Raw genomic sequence first — 21,839 nt, forward strand, 5'->3', positions numbered from 1 at the left:
TCTATGAGAAAGCTAATCTGTTGCCATTTACAGAGGTGTCATCTGCTGCTCAGAAAGTTCCCAAATAGTACTCCAAGGAACGAGGAGGGGAAATATATTTTTTATTTTGTTAGTTTTGCCCTCCTCCTATGGTGTCCAATTTTGGGCACCACACTTTAGGAAGGATGTGAAGACTTTGGAGAGGGTACAGAAGAGATTTACTAGAATCGTTCCAGGAATGAGGGACTTCAGTTACGTGGATAGACTGGAGAAGCTGGGGTTGTTCTCCTTGGAGCAGAGAAGGCTAAGAGGAGATTTGTTAGAGGTGTTCAAAATCATGAAGGGTTTAGACAGAGTAAATAAAGAGAAACTGTTTCCAATGGCTGAAGGGTCGATAACCAGAGGACACAGATTTAAGGTGATTGGCAAAAGAACCAGAGGCGACATGAGGAAAAACTCTTTTACGCAGCGAGTGGTTAGGATTTGGAATGCGCTGCCCGATAGGGCGGTGGAGGCAGATTCAATAGGAGCCTTCAAAAGGGAATTGGATAAATACTTGAAGGAGGAAAAATTGCAGGGATCTGGGGAAAGAGCGGGGGAGTGGGACTGACTGGATTGCTCTTCGAAAGAGCCGGCGCAGACTCGATGGGCCGAATGGGTGCTGTACTATTCTATGACTTGGGCAGCAGACCCTGCTCTTTTGCCCTGGTGCTGTTTTTCCTCATACTTCTTTAAACTTATTGGATTTCTTGTTTTTTTTATCAGTTATTTTGTTATTATTGCCTATATTTTTTCCACTGAACCGGAGGTATTTATATTATCTTGAACATTATTTATGATCTGGACTTTGCTCTCATCCCTTCTCCTTATCTTTAGGCTATTTTCACTTTTATTGTTATTTGGCCAGAGTCCCAAGATATGGCAGAGGTTTTATTAAACGGCTACTTTGCATTAGTCCGCACTACTGAAGATGATGCTAGATTACTAACAACATAACATAGGTTGATACCATCGTTGAACGAGTAGTCGCGGATATAGTCCAGGCTAGAATTAGTGATCACAACATAGATTAGGCTGCTGGCCCTGACAGCCTTCGTGCTCAAAGAAATAGGGGCAGCGCTTGGCAAGTCACTTGCTCATACAGTTAATAGTTCGCTGGGGGGTCGGAGATTGTTCGGCAAGGTGCCACACGAAAGGCTACCAACTAAGGTCGAGTCTTGTGGGATTGGCTGGCAGGTTTTGGGCTGGATAAGGAAATGGTGGCATTCTTGTGGACAGAAAGTAGTTACTAATGCAAATGATTCTGCCTGAGGATTGGTGACTAGCGGAGTCAGGCAGGAATCGGTGTTAGGGGTGCTGCTCTTCACCATATTGATCAATAATTTGGACAATGGCGCCGGGGGAACCCATCTGCACGTTTGCGGATGACACAAAGATATGTGCAGCCACCGGGACCTTAGGTGATTAAAAATAGATTACAGGCGGTTGTAGATGTGAAGGGGGAAATGCGGCTGTAGGTGGCAGATGCCTTTTAGTATAGATAAAGTACATGGGGAAAGGCAACTCCAAGCCTATATGCATCAAACTGGGTTGCATGCTTAAAGCTGCTGGCGGGGGTGGGGGGGCGGTGCAGAGAAGACAGACCTGGGGGGCAATAGTGCACAAGTCATTGAAGGTTCATGACCAATGCCATGAGGGTAAAAGCAAAAGCAAATGGGGGCCAACTAATGTTCCCTGTAAGCTACGCGTCTGCGTGGCACTCCAGGGATTCCACGCAGCTGGCTTGCCAATGCAAAAACCACGCGTGCGATTATTTTGAATGGTCCGCGCAGCGCCAAAAAATATTACAGGGAACATTGGTGCCAACTTGATGTATTGCTGGGACAATATAAAACTAGAAATATTATCCTTTCCCTGTATAAAAGGTCTTGGTCAGGCCGCATCTAGAATACTGTGTCCAGTTTTCGAGTAGTGTGTCCAGTTTTCGAGTAGTGTGTCCAGTTTTCGAGTAGTGTGTCCAGTTTTCGAGTAGTGTGTCCAGTTTTAGAATACTGTGTCCAGTTTTAGAGTAGTGTGTCCAGTTTTAGAATAGTGTGTCCAGTTTTAGAATACGGTGTCCAGTGTGGTGTATGTGCCTTTAAGAGCAATTGTGGTGTATGTGCCTTTAAGAGCCCCAGGTGTGCGTAATGCCGGTAATTGCCACTTGGGCTATATAAGCCTGTGTATTGTGTATATCCTTTAGAACCCCCCCCCAGACTTGCTTAGTAAATACCTATGAACCAACTCCTGTCTTCAGTGTCTTTATCTACACACGGACACTACAGTGGCGACGAAGTGGAAACGGACTTACCTGCAATTCGGCAGCACCTCAAGGACATCGATTCCTCCAGCGTCCAGAAGACTCAAGGAAGTAAGAGAAACTGTGGTTTCACCAGCTGGCCAAGCTGGTGGCAGGTACTGCGCTAATCCTTCCTGGGCGTCAGGCTGGGGCTCCAGCGGCGGGCTCTACAGCTGAGACAGGCAGCGAAATCGGAGGCAAGCAATAACGGACTGGGAGGGTGCACTCGGGAGACGGCCGGCGCGGCAAGCAGGTCAGCGTTTAGACCTCCGTCGGGAACAAGTCTCCAACAGTGAATAAACGGAAACCACAGTAAAACAGCGTTGTTATCGGTAGCAGCGGCGGGAAAGCGCAGGAAGCGCCATATCGTTGCTACAGAGAGAAAAAAAAAGCGCGGGAAGCGCCATATTTTTTTTGAAATGCCTAAGTCTGGCAATATTGATGCTTTTGATAACGAAACAGAGCCTAACTTTGGCAATATTGATGTTTTTGATAACAAGATAGAGGATTGGACCACATATGTAGAAAGAGTGGAGGTGTTTTGCACCGCAAATGGCATAGAAGATGAAAAAAAAGCTTCAGTGCTTCTGGATCTAATGGGCGCAGAAACATACAAGCTGTTACGCAACTTAATCACTCCAGCCGAACCGATGGACAAGAATTTTGAGGAGATTGTTGATACCCTACACTGCCAATTCGAGGGAGGACTGGCAGATTCTCTGCAAGACAAATTCATCTGCGATCCCCTAAGTGTAGAAACACAAAAAAAGGTATCTTCTGGAAAAGATTTAACACTGGACAAGGCTTTCAGTGCAATAGGAGCGGCAAAGATACAACAAAGGCCACAGGACTTCGGCACCCATGAAATGACACGGGGTTTCAAGAGATGTTATCGCTGCGGCAGATCCAACCATGACCAGAGGGATTGCTGGTTCAAAGAAAAAGCATGCAGGCGATGCGGAAAGATGGGACACATTCCACGTGTATGCCGATCTGAAAATAAAAAATCCACTAACGGGAAAAGAATCAATAAGGAAAAGCACAGAAAGGTACAAATGATGACGGACAGTAGCTCCAAAGACCAGAAGAGCGATAGCGACTCCGGGAACAAGAGACTAAGCTCTCTCAAATTACATAATGTAATTGCCAATGAAGATTACCAGACCATTTGGGTTACCCTCATAATAGCAGGGTCCCCAGTTAAAATGGAGCTAGATACAGGATCAGCTCTAACCGTAATAAATAGACGCGATTACGAGAGGCTATTTTCGCATATACCTCTAAAAGACACATCCATTATCTTAAAAACATATACGGGGCAGAAAGTATACCCCAAAGGAAAAATAAAGGTGCCTGTGGTATACAACGGCAAAGAAATACAAAAGTTGTATTTATACATTCTACAAGATGGTGGTCCACCGTTGTTGGGACGTGAATGGATAAGGAAGATACGTTTAGACTGGCACTCCATTCAGGCACTGACGGTGACCAGTAAGGAAAAAAACAATGATGACATCATACCTGAACGATTAAAAGACATCTTGGCCAACGCCAAAGAAGTGTTTCAAGCGAAACTAGGAACCTTGAAAGGCATCACCGCCTCAATAAAAGTGGAAGATGCAGCAATTCCAAAATTTTTTAAGGCAAGACCGGTGCCATACGCAATACGTCCGGCAGTCGAGGCAGAGCTGGAGAATTTGGAAAAGGCAGGCGTATTATCCAAAATAGATTGGAGCGAATGGGCAACACCCATCGTTCCAGTCATGAAAAAAGCATTGAAAAATAACTCTGAGGAACAGAGAAAAATTCGCATCTGTGGGGACTTTAAGGTGACTGTAAACCCGGTCCTTCACACGGTACAGTATCCTCTTCCGAGGATAGAAGATATTTTCGCCTCACTATCCGGAGGAAAACGTTTCACAAAAATTGACTTGGCACAGGCATATCTACAGATGGAGGTTGAGGAGACCTCTAAAAAGTATCTCACAATAAACACACACAAAGGTCTGTACCAGTACAATCGACTGGTTTTTGGAGTAGCATCAGCTCCAGCTATCTGGCAAAGAGCTATGGAGCAAGTCCTGCAAGGGATGCCGGGGACTCAGTGTTACCTAGACGACATCCTTATAACAGGAGAAAACGACAACGAGCACCGTGCCAATTTGGAGCAGGTGCTCACTAGGCTGAAAGAACGGGGCCTACGAGCAAATCTCCCCAAGTGCGAATTTTTCCAAAATCAGATATCATATTGTGGCCACATAATTAATAAGGAAGGGTTGCATAAGTCACCTGAGAAAATTGAAGCAGTTATAAAAGCCCCAGCACCTGAAAATGTTTCACAATTGAGGTCGTTCCTGGGATTAATAAATTACTATCGTAAATTTTTACCGAACTTATCAACTATTCTACACCCTCTTAATGATCTTCTACAGACAGGAGTGATTTGGAAATGGAACGAAGACTGTAAACGTGCCTTCCATAAATGTAAAGACTTAATCACATCCGAGAAAGTTTTGGCTCATTACAACCCATCACTACCAATCAGACTGGCGTGCGATGCATCCCCTTACGGCATAGGTGCGGTATTGTCCCATAGATTCCCTGATGGCTCGGAACGGCCGATAGCTTTTGCGTCACGCTCATTGAACTCAGCTGAGCGTAACTATTCCCAGATAGACAGGGAAGCACTCAGCCTGGTATGGGGAGTGAAAAAAATTCAACCATTACCTACACGGACAAAAATTTACCTTGCTGAATGACCATCAACCCCTCATCTCCATATTCAACCCTAAGAAAGGTGTCCCCATTATGACGGCACAAAGACTACAGAGGTGGTCCCTTTTTCTAGGGGCACACCAATACAACATTGAATACAAAGGGTCAAAACAGCATGGGAATGCTGACGGTTTATCGCGCCTGCCGTTGCCAACGATAGAAGAGGCACCTACAATAGACCCAGTAGAGATATTCCACTCTACCATAGTGGAATGTCTACCGGTGACAAATTCTGCCATTGAAAGGGAGACCAGAAATGACCCTACTCTCTCACGGGTCTACGATTTAACAATGAAGGGATGGCCAGCACATGGCGAACCACTGTTGCCAGCATTCTCGCAAAGAAAACAGCTGTCAGTGTGCCGAGGAACCTTGATGTGTGGATCCAGAGTGGTGATTCCACCCAAACTCCAGGATAAAGTGCTAAAGGAGCTTCACGAGGGGCATCTGGGTGGAGTGAAAATGAAGAACCTAGCTAGGGCGTTTGTATGGTGGCCAGGTATCGATGGAGACATCGAAGACATGACCAAGAGCTGCCTAGGATGCCAGAAGGTCCAAAATGCTCCGCCACAGGCCCCTCTACATCCATGGGAGTGGCCCTCATCTCCCTGGCAAAGGGTGCACATCGACTTTGCTGGTCCATTTATGGACTCAATGTTCTTAATCGCAGTTGATGCACACTCCAAGTGGCCGGAGGTAATAAAGATGTCCTCCACCACCACGGAAAAAACCATCACAGTATTAAGGACCGTATTTGCCAGGAATGGGCTGCCGGAACAGATATGTTCTGATAATGGACCGCAATTTGTGTCCGAAGAATTCAGAAAGTTCTTAAAGAACAATGGGGTAAAGCACTACACGTCCGCCCCATACCATCCCGCCACCAATGGATTGGCTGAAAGGTTTGTCCAGACCTTTTAAGAAGGCCATAAAGGCCATGGGTAATGAAGACATAAAACTTCAGCACAAGGTGGATAACTTCTTATTTGCATATAGGAATGCAACACATATGGTTACAAACCAAACTCCCGCCATGATGTTCTACAATAGAAACCTAAGATGCCGGCTGGATTTGGTCAAGCCCAACATCCGAAGGGACGTGGAGAACCGGCAGTTTCAGGGCATGAATGAAAGGCCAACTAGGGCCTTCCAGATAGGCCAACCGGTTTTGGCCCGGGACTACCGTACCGAGAAATGGCAGCCTGGAACTATCTGCACACGACTAGGACCACTGATGTATACCGTGGACATCGGAGAAAGCATAATAAGGCGCCATGCTGACCAAATCATCAAGTCATCCGAAAAGGGACAACCTACACCACCACGCTATACATCTAACGATGAAGTAGAGACACCCATATCTACCTCCGATCCGGTGATACTGGAACCCGATGAACCCGACACTGGCCTTCAAGCCGAATCAGCCTTGCCAGAAGAACCTACTACACCACCAGAAACTACTACACCTCCGAGGCGTTATCCGGACCGAGTCAGGAAGCCTCCTGAGAGACCAACTTATAATTAATTAATACAGCAATGTATATTATTTTGCATATAACATGTAATTAATAATTACTTAAAATATGATGTACTAGTTAGCTAGAAGGGGAGGAATTGTGGTGTATGTGCCTTTAAGAGCCCCAGGTGTGCGTAATGCCGGTAATTGCCACTTGGGCTATATAAGCCTGTGTATTGTGTATATCCTTTAGAACCCCCCCCCCCAGACTTGCTTAGTAAATACCTATGAACCAACTCCTGTCTTCAGTGTCTTTATCTACACACGGACACTACATCCAGTTTTAGAATACTGTGTCCAGTTTTAGAATACTGTGTCCAGTTTTAGATTAGTGTCCAGTTTTAGAATAGTGTGCCCAGTTTTCTAGTAGTGTGTCCAGTTTTCAAGTAGTGTGTCCAGTTTTAGAGTGTGTCCAGTTTTAGAATACTGTGTCCAGTTTTAGAGTAGTGTGTCCAGTTTTAGAGTAGTGTGTCCAGTTTTAGAGTAGTGTGTCCAGTTTTATAGTGTCCAGTTTTATAGTGTGTCCAGTTTTATAGTGTGTCCAGTTTTAGAGTGTGTCCAGTTTTAGAGTGTGTCCAGTTTTAGAGTAGTGTGTCCAGTTTTAGAGTAGTGTGTCCAGTTTTAGAGTAGTGTGTCCAGTTTTATAGTGTGTCCAGTTTTAGAGTAGTGTGTCCAGTTTTAGAGTAGTGTGTCCAGTTTTAGAGTAGTGTGTCCAGTTTTAGAGTAGTGTGTCCAGTTTTAGAGTAGTGTGTCCAGTTTTAGAGTAGTGTGTCCAGTTTTAGAGTAGTGTGTCCAGTTTTAGAGTAGTGTGTCCAGTTTTAGAATACTGTGTCCAGTTTTATAGTGTCTAGTTTTAGAGTAGTGTGTCCAGTTTTAGAGTAGTGTGTCCAGTTTTAGAATAGTGTGTCCAGTTTTAGAATAGTGTGTCCAGTTTTAGTGTGTCCAGTTTTAGAGTAGTGTGTCCAGTTTTAGAGTAGTGTGTCCAGTTTTAGAGTAGTGTGTCCAGTTTTAGAGTAGTGTGTCCAGTTTTAGAATACTGTGTCCAGTTTTATAGTGTCTAGTTTTAGAGTAGTGTGTCCAGTTTTAGAGTAGTGTGTCCAGTTTTAGAATAGTGTGTCCAGTTTTAGAATAGTGTGTCCAGTTTTAGTGTGTCCAGTTTTAGAGTAGTGTGTCCAGTTTTAGAGTAGTGTGTCCAGTTTTAGAGTAGTGTGTCCAGTTTTAGAGTAGTGTGTCCAGTTTTAGAGTAGTGTGTCCAGTTTTAGAGTAGTGTGTCCAGTTTTAGAGTAGTGTGTCCAGTTTTAGAATACTGTGTCCAGTTTTATAGTGTCTAGTTTTAGAGTAGTGTGTCCAGTTTTAGAATAGTGTGTCCAGTTTTAGAGTAGTGTGTCCAGTTTTAGAGTAGTGTGTCCAGTTTTAGAGTGGTGTGTCCAGTTTTAGAGTAGTGTGTCCAGTTTTAGAGTAGTGTGTCCAGTTTTAGAGTAGTGTGTCCAGTTTTAGAATACTGTGTCCAGTTTTAGAGTAGTGTGTCCAGTTTTAGAATACTGTGTCCAGTTTTAGAATACTGTGTCCAGTTTTAGAGTAGTGTGTCCAGTTTTAGAGTAGTGTGTCCAGTTTTATAGTGTGTCCAGTTTTAGAGTAGTGTGTCCAGTTTTAGAGTAGTGTGTCCAGTTTTAGAGTAGTGTGTCCAGTTTTAGAGTAGTGTGTCCAGTTTTAGAATACTGTGTCCAGTTTTAGAATACTGTGTCCAGTTTTAGAGTAGTGTGTCCAGTTTTAGAGTAGTGTGTCCAGTTTTATAGTGTGTCCAGTTTTAGAGTAGTGTGTCCAGTTTTAGAGTAGTGTGTCCAGTTTTAGAGTAGTGTGTCCAGTTTTATAGTGTCCAGTTTTAGAGTAGTGTGTCCAGTTTTAGAGTAGTGTGTCCAGTTTTAGAGTAGTGTGTCCAGTTTTAAAGTAGTGTGTCCAGTTTTAGAATACTGTGTCCAGTTTTAGAATACTGTGTCCAGTTTTAGAGTAGTGTGTCCAGTTTTAGAGTAGTGTGTCCAGTTTTAGAGTAGTGTGTCCAGTTTTAGAGTAGTGTGTCCAGTTTTAGAATACTGTGTCCAGTTTTAGAGTAGTGTGTCCAGTTTTAGAATACTGTGTCCAGTTTTAGAGTACTGTGTCCAGTTTTAGAATACTGTGTCCAGTTTTAGAATACTGTGTCCAGTTTTAGAGTACTGTGTCCAGTTTTAGAGTACTGTGTCCAGTTTTAGAATAGTGTGTCCAGTTTTAGAATAGTGTGTCCAGTTTTAGAATAGTGTGTCCAGTTTTAGAGTAGTGTGTCCAGTTTTAGAGTAGTGTGTCCAGTTTTAGAATACGGTGTCCAGTTTTAGAGTAGTGTGTCCAGTTTTAGAATACTGTGTCCAGTTTTAGAATACAGTGTCCAGTTTTAGAGTAGTGTGTCCAGTTTTGGTCCCCTCACATGGTGGGAGAAGGTCTGAGAAGGGCCACTAGCTTGATACCCAGTTTAAGAATCCTCTGCCATCAGGATCGGCTGAGAGAACTGGGGCTTCTTACTTTAGAAAAAAAGTGGGTAGACTTCAAGGAAATTTAATTAAAGTCTTTAAAAGAATGAAAAGGATTAAACTCAGTCTGTGGATAGGCTATACATTCTGGATAGATTGGGGGGGGGGGGGAAACAAAGGACACAGTATGGGGCAGAGAGGGAGGACAGATATAGGTGATGGTGTGCAGAAGTCATGCCAGCATGGGATGGACTCAATGGACCAGCTGGTTTTTAACCAGTCCTTTGTATCTTTTGTCCCAACTTGCTAATTGGTAGATCTCCTACCTGATTACTTGTGATTTGAGCGAATCGAATATAATTGTGATACATACTTCACATATGTGCAGTCTAGAAATAAGACCTTTACATATGTAGATCACACACACACACAACTGTTGAACACTGTAATTTCTCAAACAAAATCTTTAAGTTCGCTGTTCTAGCACTGATAGGCATTGTATAAAACTGTGTAGTAGCCTTCTCTTCCAATCACATTATGTGAAATTAAAACAAACCTAGATGGCAGCCACGGCTGTGGCATTAGTTTGTACTTTCCAATGTAATCATTACACAGGAGAGATTCAACTATGCTGTATACATATTATATAGCACAGAAATTGTGCTTTGGAACAACTGCACAGAAACCCTCAAGAATCAGTTGACCATGAATACCACTCGTGTGTTTATAACTTCATTTCAGCCCCTTGAGCCTTGTAATATCCTGCTGGCTTTTCAACAGGCACTGCCAACGCTGCTCCCATTTCCCTGCCCTGCCACAACATCCTTTTTATCACAGTGTGTCTTCAACCTATTGTGTTAAACATCAATTAGGTTGGACATTCTCTCAGTACGTTACCTGGAGAATGACTATTAAAAATTGTTAAAAACAAATACTGATGCTAAACCAAATAAATCCATTCAGTTTAAGAAAAATAGCATTGGGGAGAGGGATCTACTTTAAATATGAAGTATTCCTCTAGTGTTTGTCATAGTTAAAAGGTGTTTAAAAAAAAAAAAGTCCTGCCAAATAGAGGTATGTCTAATTATAATCGATGTCAGCCGCGGCTCAGTGGGCCGCACCCTCGCCTCGGAGTCAGAAGGTTGTGGGTTCAAGTCTCATTCCAGAGACTTGAGCATAAAAAACTCTAGGCTGACACTCCCAGTGCAGTACTGAGGGAGTGCTGCACTGTCGGAGGTGCCGTCTTTCAGATGAGACGTTAAACCGAGGCCCCGTCTGCTCTCTCAGGTGGACGTAAAAGATCCCATGGCGCTATTTCGAAGAAGAGCAGGGGAGTTCTCCACGGTGTCCTGCGGCTAATATTTATCCCTCAATCAACATCACTAAAAACAGATTATCTGGTCATTATCACACTGCTGTTTGTGGGAGCTTGCTGTGCGCAAATTGGCTGCCGCGATTCCTACATTACAACAGTGACCACACTTCAAAAAGTACTTCATTGGCTGTAAAGCACTTTGGGACGGCCTAAGGTCATGAAAGCCTCGATAGAAATACAAGTCTTTCTTTTTTTTTTAAAAAAATCGGTGATTTTCAGCACTGTGAAGATCCACTATTTCATGTCTCAGCCTTACACTGGGGAGCTGCTTTGCTGACATCAATTATGGGGAGTCAGGGAATTGCTGCATAGGGATCACCGTTGATCAACATGTGGTACTGGCCTGGAATGCCATTATCATCTCACTAATACGACAAAGTAAAAGAGTGCTCTCTGGCAAAGTATTTTCAGGACAAACACAGCTCCCAATCAGAATAGAATAGGGCAGCACAGAAGGAGGCCATTCGGCCCATCGAGTCTGTGCCGGCTCTTTCGAGGAGCGATCCAGTTAGTCTCACTCCCCCCCGCTCTTTCCCCACATCCCTGCAATTCTTTCTCCTTCAAGCATTTCTCCAATTCCCTTTTGAAGGCTACTATTGAATCTGTATCCACCGCCCTATCAGGCAGCGCATTCCAAATCCTAACCACACGTGGTGTAAAAAGTTTTTCCTCCTGTCGCCTCTGGTTCTTTTGCCAATCGCCTTAAATCTGTGCCCTCTGGTTATTGACCCTTCAGTGATTGGAAATGATTTATCTTTATTTACTCTATCTAAACTCTTCGTGATTTTAAACACCTCTATCAAATCTCCCCTTAGTCTTCTCTGCTCGAAGGAGAAAATGGTGCAACATTTGTGTTAAAATAGTGGTAACATTTCAACTGTACATGTGGAGCAGTGAAGTGAGGTCCAACTGTTGCTGGGTCCCAAGAGCAGATATGGGAGGCGAGGAACAAGTGCACCTCCTTCCATGAGCTCTGTATCGAAGGAGCAGTTAAAATGCCAAGAGCGTTCCTTTAAGTCACTGGTCTTCACCCGAGCTCCAACAGCAAGGTTAAGGTGCCTGGAAAATTGGCAGCTCAGTGATAGCGCACAAGGAGGTCTAGCAATTCCTACCAAGGCACTTACATCATTTGCTCAATTCAGGAGGTGCAAGCAAAGCCGACCCAGGTGAGATTCTCTAACTTTCAGCAATTAAAACTCGTCATTTAATGAAAGAATTGGCAGCCATCTGATGCAGACACACGATACAAAGTTAACTCAGAAGGGTCTTTTGTTTTATACTCTTCCAAAATATTTTTATTGCTATCCATCAGAAAGCACATAGCTGGACCCCAGTGATAATGGTCACCAAATTGTAGCTGATACCAATTATTATGAGGTCAGAAACAATGCTCCCCCTAAATTTGTTTTGGACCGTGCGGCCCCTTTTATCGGGCTGCGTGGCCTTTCCATTTAAAAGCCGGTAATCCGGCTGCGCGGGAGCTCCTGAAAGCTGCACAGCCGCGCAGCTTAAAAGGAACATTGGTCATCAATCCTGTCCACTTCATGTGCAATAAGAATTTGTGCGCATATTTATCTGCACGTTTTCAATTATCGAGGTCGGTGATGCAGTCTTAAGTACTTCAGGATAAAGAAAAGGCAAATATAAAAGTTCAAATAGAATAAAGGAGACATTGAAATACTGCCCAATTTTTTTAAATGTTCATTTCTAATGTTTTTAGCACACTAGGGATAAATTACTTAAATTAGAGCGATATGCAACTGGTGAAAATACTGCGGTTATTGGACTTGTAAAAACATGGACAAGAAATAGGAGTTAAGGAAGAGACCGATTAAAGTTTGCAAAGGAATGGCTTTATCACGGTCTCCTTACCCAAGGAAGGTTATACTTGCCTTGGAGGCGGTGCAACGAAGGTTCACTAGATTGACTCCTGGGATGAGAGGGTTGTCCTATGAGGAGAGATTGAGTAGATTGGGCCGATACTCTCTGGAGTTTAGAAGAATGAGAGGTGATCTCATTGAAACATTTAAAGTTCTTAAGGGGCTCAACAGGGTAGGTGCTGAGAGATTGTTTCCCCTGGCTGGAGAGTCTAGAACTAGGGGGCATAGTCTCAAGATAAGGGGTCAGCCATTTAGGACTGAGATTAGGAGGAATTTCTTCACTCAGAGGGGTGTGAATCTTTGCAATTCTCTACCCTAGAGAGCTGTGGATGCTGAGTCGTTGAGTATATTCAAGGCCAAGCTAGGTAGATTCTTGGATACTAAGGGAATCAAGGGATATGGGGATCGGGTGGGAAAGTGGAGTTGAGGTTGAAGGTCAGCCATGATCTTATTGAATGGTGGAGCAGGCTCGAGGGGCCGTATGGCCGACTCCTGCTCCTAATTCTCACGTTCTTATGAGCAAGCAATAACAAAATAGCTATGAAAAGGTTCGAAGTAGCAAGAAGGTAGGTGGCAGAAAACAGTAATGATAAGAATGAGGGTATTAGTTGCCACCTGCTCCAGATAAGGAGGCAGATAGAAAGCTCTTAGGCAAATAAGAGAGACTGCAGGGAATCAATGTAATAATAACAGCAAACCTCAAGGTCTTAAGAGATAAAGTGGATTAACAAAAAGTGCAAAGAATTCCATAGAATTAATCAATGGTTTTCAATACACGATGCGGAGAACTAGTTGGGGCACTTATACTGTACAAACCTACATCAGTGCAAAGCTATTTTTATGTCACACCAACAAGACGAGCGAACAACCGAGCAAGTTGGGGTAGATTCAGTATTTGTTTCACTTTTATGTAAGATCACTTTTAGAATGGTATCAGGGAGAAGGGACTTCAGTGACGTGGAGAGACTGGAGAAGCTGGGGTTGTTCTCCTTAGAGCAGCGAAGGTTAAGAGGAGATACGACGGAGGTGCTCAAAATCATGAAGGGTTTTGATAGAGTAAATAAGGAGAAACTGTCTCCAGTTGCAGAAGGGTCAGTAACCAGAGGACACAGGTTTAAGGCGATTGGCAAAGGAGCCAGAGGTGAAATGAGGAAACATGTTTTTTTTTAAATAAACACAGTGAGTTGTTGTGATCTGGAATGCGCTGCCTGAAAGAGTGGTGGAAGCAGATTCAGTAGTAACTTTCGAAGAGAATTGGATAAATACAGGGCTGTGGGAAAAGAGCGGGGAGTGGGATTAATTGGATAGCTCTACCAAAGAGCCGGCACAAGCACGATGGGCCGAACATCCTCCTCCCCTGCTGCAGCATTCGATGATTCGATCACCTGGAGAAGCCGATATCGCTCTGCTTCTCCTTCTCACCAGCACAAGTCCAAAATCAACTTTTGAGCCTTTAGTGGTAAAAGGAGTTTGGCAAATCCTTGATCTTTTAAACTCATCGTAGAAAGAGCTAACTGAAGGATAATCAGCTTCGAAACAAAGAACTTCAGCAATTTTCTAACAAAAAATGTCAACAGAGGCTCGTGCATACATTTAAATACACGTGCGCAGAGGCCGGCTACCGCCGTTAACAGTTGTGCAAATGGGCAGTGGGACGCCACGTTATCTGCTCGTACCAGCAGCAGCTGTTGCCGTGTCAAATTTGAGACCAAACGCAGATTGGGTGACCGCTTTGCGGAACACCTCCGTTCAGTCCGTAAGGGTGACCCCGAGCTTCCGGTCGCCTGTCATTTCAATTCACCGCTCCATTCCCACTCGGACCTCACCGTCCTTGGCCTCTTGTACTGTTCCACGGAAGCTCAACGTAAACTCGAGGAACAGCACCTCATCTTCCGATTAGGCACTCTGCAGCCTTCCGGTCTCAATATCGAGTTCAACAATTTCAGATCATAACCTCGGCCCCTATTTCATTTTTACTTATATTTTTCCACTCCTTTCCTCCCCCCCCCCTTTCCTTTTGTTTCTCTCTCACACCTGGCAGCTATCTTTTGCCCTGCCAGTACACTTTACACCTAATCCCAGCATATTACCATCTCGTCTAGCTTCTAATCTCTTTTACTTCTTTTGGTTCTTTTATTCTTTTGTCCGATCGCAGCCCTGCCTTCGATCTAGTTCCTTTTCTCTCCAGTTTTGAAGAAGGGTCAAACCCGAAACGTCAACTCAAATTTCTCTCCACGGATGTTGCCTGACCTGCTGAGTTTTTCCAGCATTTTCTGTTGTTATTTCGGATTTCCAACATCTGCAGTATTTTGCTATCGTACTAGTGTTTGGTTCACTGCCACACCTCTTCTAGGAATGCCTACCTTAATGTGTCCATGTTGCATTTTGTTATTTAAATTCTTGGGCAATCAGGAAAATCCAAGTCAGCCAAAAAAAACTTTTCTCCTGCCCCCCCCCCACCCATTCTCAGAATGGGGGCGGCACTGGCAATGCCAGCATTTATTGCCCATCCCTAGCTGCCCTGGAAATGGAGGTGGGGAACAATGTTCCCTCTTATTTTGTTTGTCGGTTGTGCAGGCCCTTTAACTGGCAGCGCGGCCCATTTAAATGTTTGCGCACGTGCGGTTTTTCTCATAAAATCCGGTGCGCGGCACCTTCAGAGCTCTGCACAGCTTAACGGGAGCATACAAGATTCTGGGGGGGATTGACAGGGTAGAGGCAGGGAGGATGTTTCCCCTGGCTGGAGAGTCTAGAACCAGGGGGCACAGTCTCAGAATAAGGGGGCGGCCATTTAAGACTGAGATGAGGAGGAATTTCTTCACACAGAGGGCTGTGAATCTTTGGAATTCTCTGCCCCAGAGGGCTGTGGATGCTGAGACAGTGAATATATTCAAGGCGGAGATAGATGGATATTTGAACAACAGGGGAATCAAGGGATATGGGGAGCGGGCGGGAAAAGTGGAGTTGAGGTCGAAGATCGGCCATGATCTTATTGAATGGCGGAGCAGGCTCGAGGGGTCGAATGGCCGACTCCTGCTCCTAATTCTTATGTTCATATGTTCTTATGAACATTAGTGGTGAATCGCACGAATGGTGAATCTGAAAATTATTATTTTGCTTTTGTGCGATTTTAGGAATATAAACAAATATTCGGGTTGCATCACTCCTTTCTCTCCCTGCTGGATCATACGTGATAAATATCGCGGAGGCACGCCCAAAAGCTTTGATGCGAAATGCTGCTGACACAGTTTAAATTCAGAGCGAGCTTCCATTACAGTTAGGTTACCTGAAATCCACGCATTCTCTGGAAGTGGGCCATTGTGTCACTGATCGTGTAGACTCGAACGTGCCCCATGTGGAGTTTCCCAGAAGGGTACGGGAACATGGAAAGGACGTAACACTTTGGCTTTGATTTCTGAGAGGAAAATAAAGACCATCCATGAAAAAACATTAAACGAGGGAAACTGAGTCTTAAGTTTATGATGCTGTACACTTCATTCACTAAACCGTGTATTCTTTCTCAATATAAACTTGAAAGTTACTATTACATATAGAATGGGATGTCGGTTAAAGATGGAGGAGAACACTAGGTGCCATTATTTAACTTGGAGCCCCTCACCAGACAGCAATCGAGCAACAAGTCACAAGTGGTTTTTTATTCATTCACGGGATGTGGGCGTCGCTGGCAAGGCCGGCATTTATTGCCCATCCCCACTTGCCCTTGAAAAGGTGGTGGTGAGCCGCCTTCTTGAAACAAGAGTGGTTTGCTAGTTCATTTCAGAGGGCAGTTAAGAGTCAACCACATTGCTGTGGGTCTGGAGTCACATACCGGCCAGACCGGGTAAGGACGGTAGATTTCCTTCCCTAAAGGACATTAGTGAACCAGATGGGTCTTTACGACAATCGATAGTTTCACGGTCACCATTACTAGCTTTTTATTCCAGATTTATTTAATTAACTAGATTTCAAGTTCCCCAGCTGTCGTGGTGGGATTTAAACTCATGTCTCCGGATCATTAGTCCAGGCCTCTGATATACTAGTCCAGTAACATACCACTATGCTTCTGTTACCCTGAATTATCTCCAATTAAGTCCGCGAGTCACAGTAATGTATCAGATGTGAACATAATGATGTTCCAGTTACATCATGGCCAGCCACTCTGCAGTTGTACAGGGCCTTGGTGAGACCACATCTTGAGTATTATGTGCAGTTTTGGTCTCCTTATCTGAGGAAGGATGTTCTTGCCATGGAGGGAGTGCAGCGAAGATTCACCAGACTGATACCTGGGATGGCAGGAATGACGTACGAGGAGAGATTGGGTCGATTGGGCTTGTATTCGCTAGAGTTTAGAAGAATGAGGGGATCTCATTGAAACTTATAACAAGACTAGACAGACTAGATGCAGGAAGGATGTTCCCGATGGCAGGGGAGTCCAGAACCAGGGGTCACAGTCTAAGGATAAGGGGTAAGCCATTTAGGACTTAGATTAGGAGGAATTTCTTCACCCAGAGAGTGGTGAACCTGTGGAATTCTCTACCACAGAAGGCAGTTGAGGCCAATTCATTAAATAGATTCAAGAAGGAGTTGGATATATTTCTTAAGGCTAAAGGGATCAAGGGATATGGGGAGAAAGCAGGGACAGGGTACTGAGTTTGGATGATCAGCCATGATCTCATTAAATGGCGGAGCAGGCTCGAGGGGCCGAATGGCCTACTCCTGCTCCTATCTTCTAAGTTTCTATGTTTCTTAGAGTTTAAAATTAACTCCTGTCAAATAGGTCTTTCTCTTTTACTCCGTTTAGATCTTGCGGGGGCGGGGGGTGGGGCTGGGGGGAGCATGAGAGATCACCAACAGCCCGCACACACTGCTACAACACTCGGCAAGGGTGGCCAGATTTCAGGATGCGGGCATCGCTGGCAAGGCCGCCCTTTATTGCCCATTCCTAGTTGTCCTGAGACTCGAGGGGTTGAATGACCTATTCCTGTTCCTATGTTCCATCTTCCTTAAACTGGTTCTGTTTCTAGATGGTGAACATTCTGTCTGTTTGTGACATTTTTTTTAAAATACTTACATCGGTTTCAGAAATAATTTGGAATAGTTCCTTTATTCGCGAATGCCAGTGCCCTTCTACACGTTTCCTCGTCTCAGCTCTATAGTCTCTTTCCCACGTTCCCGTTTCACTGTAAATGTTTCTGCTGTGTCCGAGCGCCTGCCTCCCATCTTGCTTGAGTAAACTGGTCCAGCCACTAAAACGTCTTTTCAAGCAAGAGGAGCAACACCCCAGCTTCCACAAGGCAGCTTGCATCTTTTGTACAATCAGGCACCTTTAAAAATCACTAGAAATAAAAACAGACAATTGTCGTGACAGGGGAATAACACAAACTTCCAGTTTTGGGGGGTAAAGGGATATGTCACACACACCTGCGCACAATCAAAGCTTTAAAGTTCATGATATTTGGTACAATTTCTCTTAATTCGAAATGTCAACCCACTAGTACTGGTTGGCCAAAATGTATATATTAAACAGAGCACAAGGGATTATCTTCATACAAGCAACACTTTAAAATGTTTTTTAAAAAAACCCACTATAAGCAGAAAAACAATGGTATAAAAAAAAATTGCATTTCTATGGCGCCTTTCACGTCAGGGCATCCCAAAGGGTTTTACAGCCAATGAAGTACTTTTTGAAGTGTGGTCACTGTTGTAATGTAGGAAACAGGGGACCCAATTAGCGCACAGCAAGCTCCCACAAACAGCAATGTGATAATGACCAGATCATCTGTTTTAGTGATGTTGATTGAGGGATAAATATTGGCCCCAGGACACCGGGGAGAACTCCCCTGCTCTTCTTCGAAATAGTGCCGTGGGATCTTTTACGTCCACCTGAGAGAGCAGGCAGGGCCTCGGTTTAACGTCTCATCCGAAAGACGGCACCTCCGACAGTGCAGCACTTCTTCAGTACTGCACTGGGGTGTCAGCCTAACTTTATGTGCTCAAGTCTCTGGAGTGGGACTTGAACCCACAACCTTCTGACTCCGCGGCGAGGGTGCTGCCCACTGAGCTACGGCTGACACATCTCGAATACATTCTGTACAGCCCTGCAGGTCCTGACTTTTGCCTCAGCACCAGCAATCCTTCCCTTCTTGCCATGGCTTTCCACAAGTCAACAGGGAAGACTTCACTACACCTTCTTTCTGCTGGCGCTCACCCTCAAAAGTGGCTACTTCTGGGGTAGAGAAACTGGGGGTACTAAAAGGAACGGCACAGATTAATAAAGCTTTTAAAAAAGCAAACAAAGCACTGGGGTTCATTTCTAGAGGGATAGAATTGAAAAGCAGAGAAGTTATGTTAAACTTGTATGGAATCTTGTTTAGAACACACTTGGAGTACTGTGAACCGTTCTGGTCTCCATATGGTAAAAAGGATATAGAGACACTGGAGAAGGTGCAAAAAAGATGGACTAGGATGATACCAGAACTGAAAGGTTATACCAATCAGGAAAAATTGAACAGGCTGGGGGTCTTTTCTCTAGAAAAGAGAAGGCCGAGGAGTTGAATCAGAAATATACAGCACAGAAGGAGGCCATTCGGCCCATCGTGTCTGTGCTGTCCGACAAAGAGCGATCCAGCCCAATCCCACTTTCCAGCTCTTGGTCCGTAGCCTTGTAGGTTGCGACACATCAAGTGCATAGCGGGTGACCTGATAGAAGTCTTTAAGATTATGAAAGGGTTTGATAGGGTAGACGCAGAGATATTTGCACTTGCGGGCAACTACAGAACTAGGGACCATAAATATAAGACGGGCACTAATAAATCCAATAAGGAATTCATGAGAAATTTCTTGACCGAGAAAGTGGAGGGAATATGGAACTCGTTACCACATGGAGTGGATGTGGCGAATAGCATTCAATTCAATTCAATTTTTAGTTGCCATATGTACTAGTACAATGGAATGCTTACTCCCCGTAGGGACACATCAGCTATTCTTACAGCGCCGTGTTCAGAAAGTCAATTCTTTGGCATCCAGTGGCAGTGGGAGCAGGATGTCCCTCAGCCGCTCCGTCCTCCTCGTCACCGCGGCCTCCTCCTCACTGTTGCCGGCTCGGCTCCACGTGTGGTGGCCTGCTTGTCCCACTCACCCTCTGGCCACCATTCCCGGCTCCCCTCCTCCCAGTCGGACTGCGAGTCGTCGTGGCTGCTGCTCGATGCACTGCCTCCGCCTGACTCACCGAACACATCCTCCGGTCACCACGGCCTCCACCTCACCGTCGCCAGCTCCACGGTCCGATGGCCCGAGGCCTGCTTCTCCCGCTTCCGGTCCGGCCGCCATGCTCGGCTCCCCTCCTCCCAGTCGGAATGCCTTCCCACTGAGGAGCTGCCGGCCGACGAGCTCTAGCGGGTTGACGTGGCTGCTGCTGCGTCCCGATGCGCTGCGCTACCTCCGCTCGACTCGCCGAACACCTCGCTCCGGTTGCGGGAGCGAGCGGCGAGAGCGGGCCGCCCGAAGCAGGGAAAGCGCTAGCAATGGACCGTCTCAGTCGCCATCTTGCTTTCTGAATAGATGCATTTAAGGGGAGACTAGACAAACACAAGAGGGAGAAAGGAATATAAGGATATGATCATAGGGTTAGATGAAGAGGGGTGGGGTGGGAGGCTTGTCTGGAGCATAAACACCGACAGGGACCAGTTTGGCCGAAAGGACTGTTTCTGTGCTGTAAATACGAATGCTGTCCTCACACCTACTTGCCCCTCTTGGCCACACTTTCTGCTTCTTCCCGTCATCCCGCACACTATGGCAAGCTGGCTCATCCATGTTGAAAGCCCTTGCCCAGGGGTTATATTAAACCTCGTCCACCGGTCTTGCAGGTAAAACTGGCAAACAGGATGGAGACAAGCAGTACAGCAAGAGATCCTGCCACTCTGCATGCACTGACACCGATGGAAAAAACAGGAAGCCACAAAACAATTAGCATCACAGATGGAAGAGGCTAGAGGCCCGGCACAGCAGAGTGCGTTGAATTCAAGTTCTTCCTTTCCGTAGCGGTGGCTCAGTGGGCAGCACCCTCGCCTCGGAGTCAGAAGGTTGTGGGTTCATGTCCCACTCCAGAGACTGGAGCACAAAAATCTAGGCTGACACTCCAATGCAGTGCTAAGGGAGCGCCACACTGTCGGAGGAGCAGTACTGAGGGAGCGCCGCACTGTCAGAGGGGCAGTACTGAGGGAGCGCCGCACTGTCGGAGGGGCAGTACTGAGGGAGCGCTGCACTGTCGGAGGGGCAGTACTGAGGGAACGCTGCACTGTCGGAGGGGCAGTACTGAGGGAGCGCTGCACTGTCGGAGGGGCAGTACTGAGGGAGTGCTGCACTGTCAGAGGGGCCGTCTTTCGGATAAGACATTAAACCGAGGCTCTGTCTGCTTTCTCAGGTGGATGTAAACGATCCCACGGCACTATTTTGAAGAAGAGCAGGGGAGTTCTCCCCGGTGTCCTGGAGCCAATATTTATCCCTCAATCAACATCACTGAAAACAGATTATCTGGTCATTATCACATTGCTGTTTGTGGGAGCTTGCTGTGCACAACTCGGCTTCCGCGTTTCCTACATTACAACAGTGGCCACACTTCGAAAAGTACTTCATTGGCCGTAAAGCGCTTTTGGATGTCCGGTGGTCATGAAAGGCGCTGTAGAAATGCAAGTCTTTTTTTCTTTTCCTTTCCTTCTCGGTTCCGGCCTCTGTCTTGGTGTTTTGAGCCTGTACTTTGTCAGGAGTGGGGTTGGGGCAGCACAAGAGTCACCTCCAACACAGTGAGAAACCAAAAATTAAAAATAAAACACACACACACAAGCCCAAAAAGGGAAGAGTGAACAATAAAAAGGGGAGAAAATCTGAACGAATGAGATATATATATAAAAAAAATTAAACTAGCCCAGGTCCCATTGAGCAAAAGCAACAACAAAAAACACTCCTTTTTTCTTCTCCGAAAACAAAACACAGACCAGCACAGAGAGCTCGAGCCTGGCGATCGGTCTGGACCTTGGCCGCTGACTTTAGGCGTGGGAGTGACCCGGGGAGAGGCTTTTATTGAGCGGCTGCGGCTGGAGCTCGGCTCACTCCCTGGGCGCCGCCATCTTGGCCGCTCTTCAAAGCGCCGGGAGGCCCTAGACGCGCAGGCGCGCCCAGTGAGTGAGTGAGCGAGGGGGTTACTGCGCAGGCGCGCCCAGTGAGGGCGGAGTTTACTACGCATGCGCGCACAATGAGAGCATGCGATAGAGGGGACTTACTGCGCAGGCGCGCCCAGCACTGGGGCTTACAACAACAACAATAACAACAGAAAGTGCTGGAAATACTCAGCAGGCCCGGCAGCATCCGTGGAGAGAGAAACAGAGTTAACATTTTGGGTCGAGGACCCTTTGTTTGGACAAAGGGTCGCAGACCTGAAACGTTGACTCTATTTTCTCTCCACAGATGCTGCCTGGCCTGC

General features: G+C 45.6%; 1 protein-coding gene across 4 annotated transcripts in view; it reads right to left on the reverse strand.

The window, feature by feature from the left end:
- lars2 (leucyl-tRNA synthetase 2, mitochondrial) overlaps positions 1-21,510 on the reverse strand; it is a 144,061-nt gene extending 122,551 nt beyond the window's left edge. For 3 of the 4 annotated variants that reach the window (XM_085989297.1, XM_085989299.1, XM_085989300.1), the window contains exons 1-3: positions 21,355-21,510; positions 17,433-17,697; positions 15,648-15,776 (exon numbers count right to left, since the gene is read on the reverse strand). In XM_085989297.1, the coding sequence (XP_085845423.1) occupies positions 15,648-15,776; positions 17,433-17,666 (363 nt within the window). In that variant the 5' untranslated portion in view covers positions 17,667-17,697; positions 21,355-21,510. The remainder of the gene's footprint in view (positions 1-15,647; positions 15,777-17,432; positions 17,698-21,354) is intronic. The other variant, XM_085989298.1, reaches the window with a different exon arrangement.
- Positions 21,511-21,839: the final 329 nt, after the last annotated feature.

The sequence above is a fragment of the Somniosus microcephalus genome, chromosome 5 (assembly GCF_052327205.1).
Source record: "Somniosus microcephalus isolate GS21.2 chromosome 5, FLI_Smic_1.0, whole genome shotgun sequence".
Taxonomy (NCBI): Eukaryota; Metazoa; Chordata; class Chondrichthyes; order Squaliformes; family Somniosidae; genus Somniosus; species Somniosus microcephalus.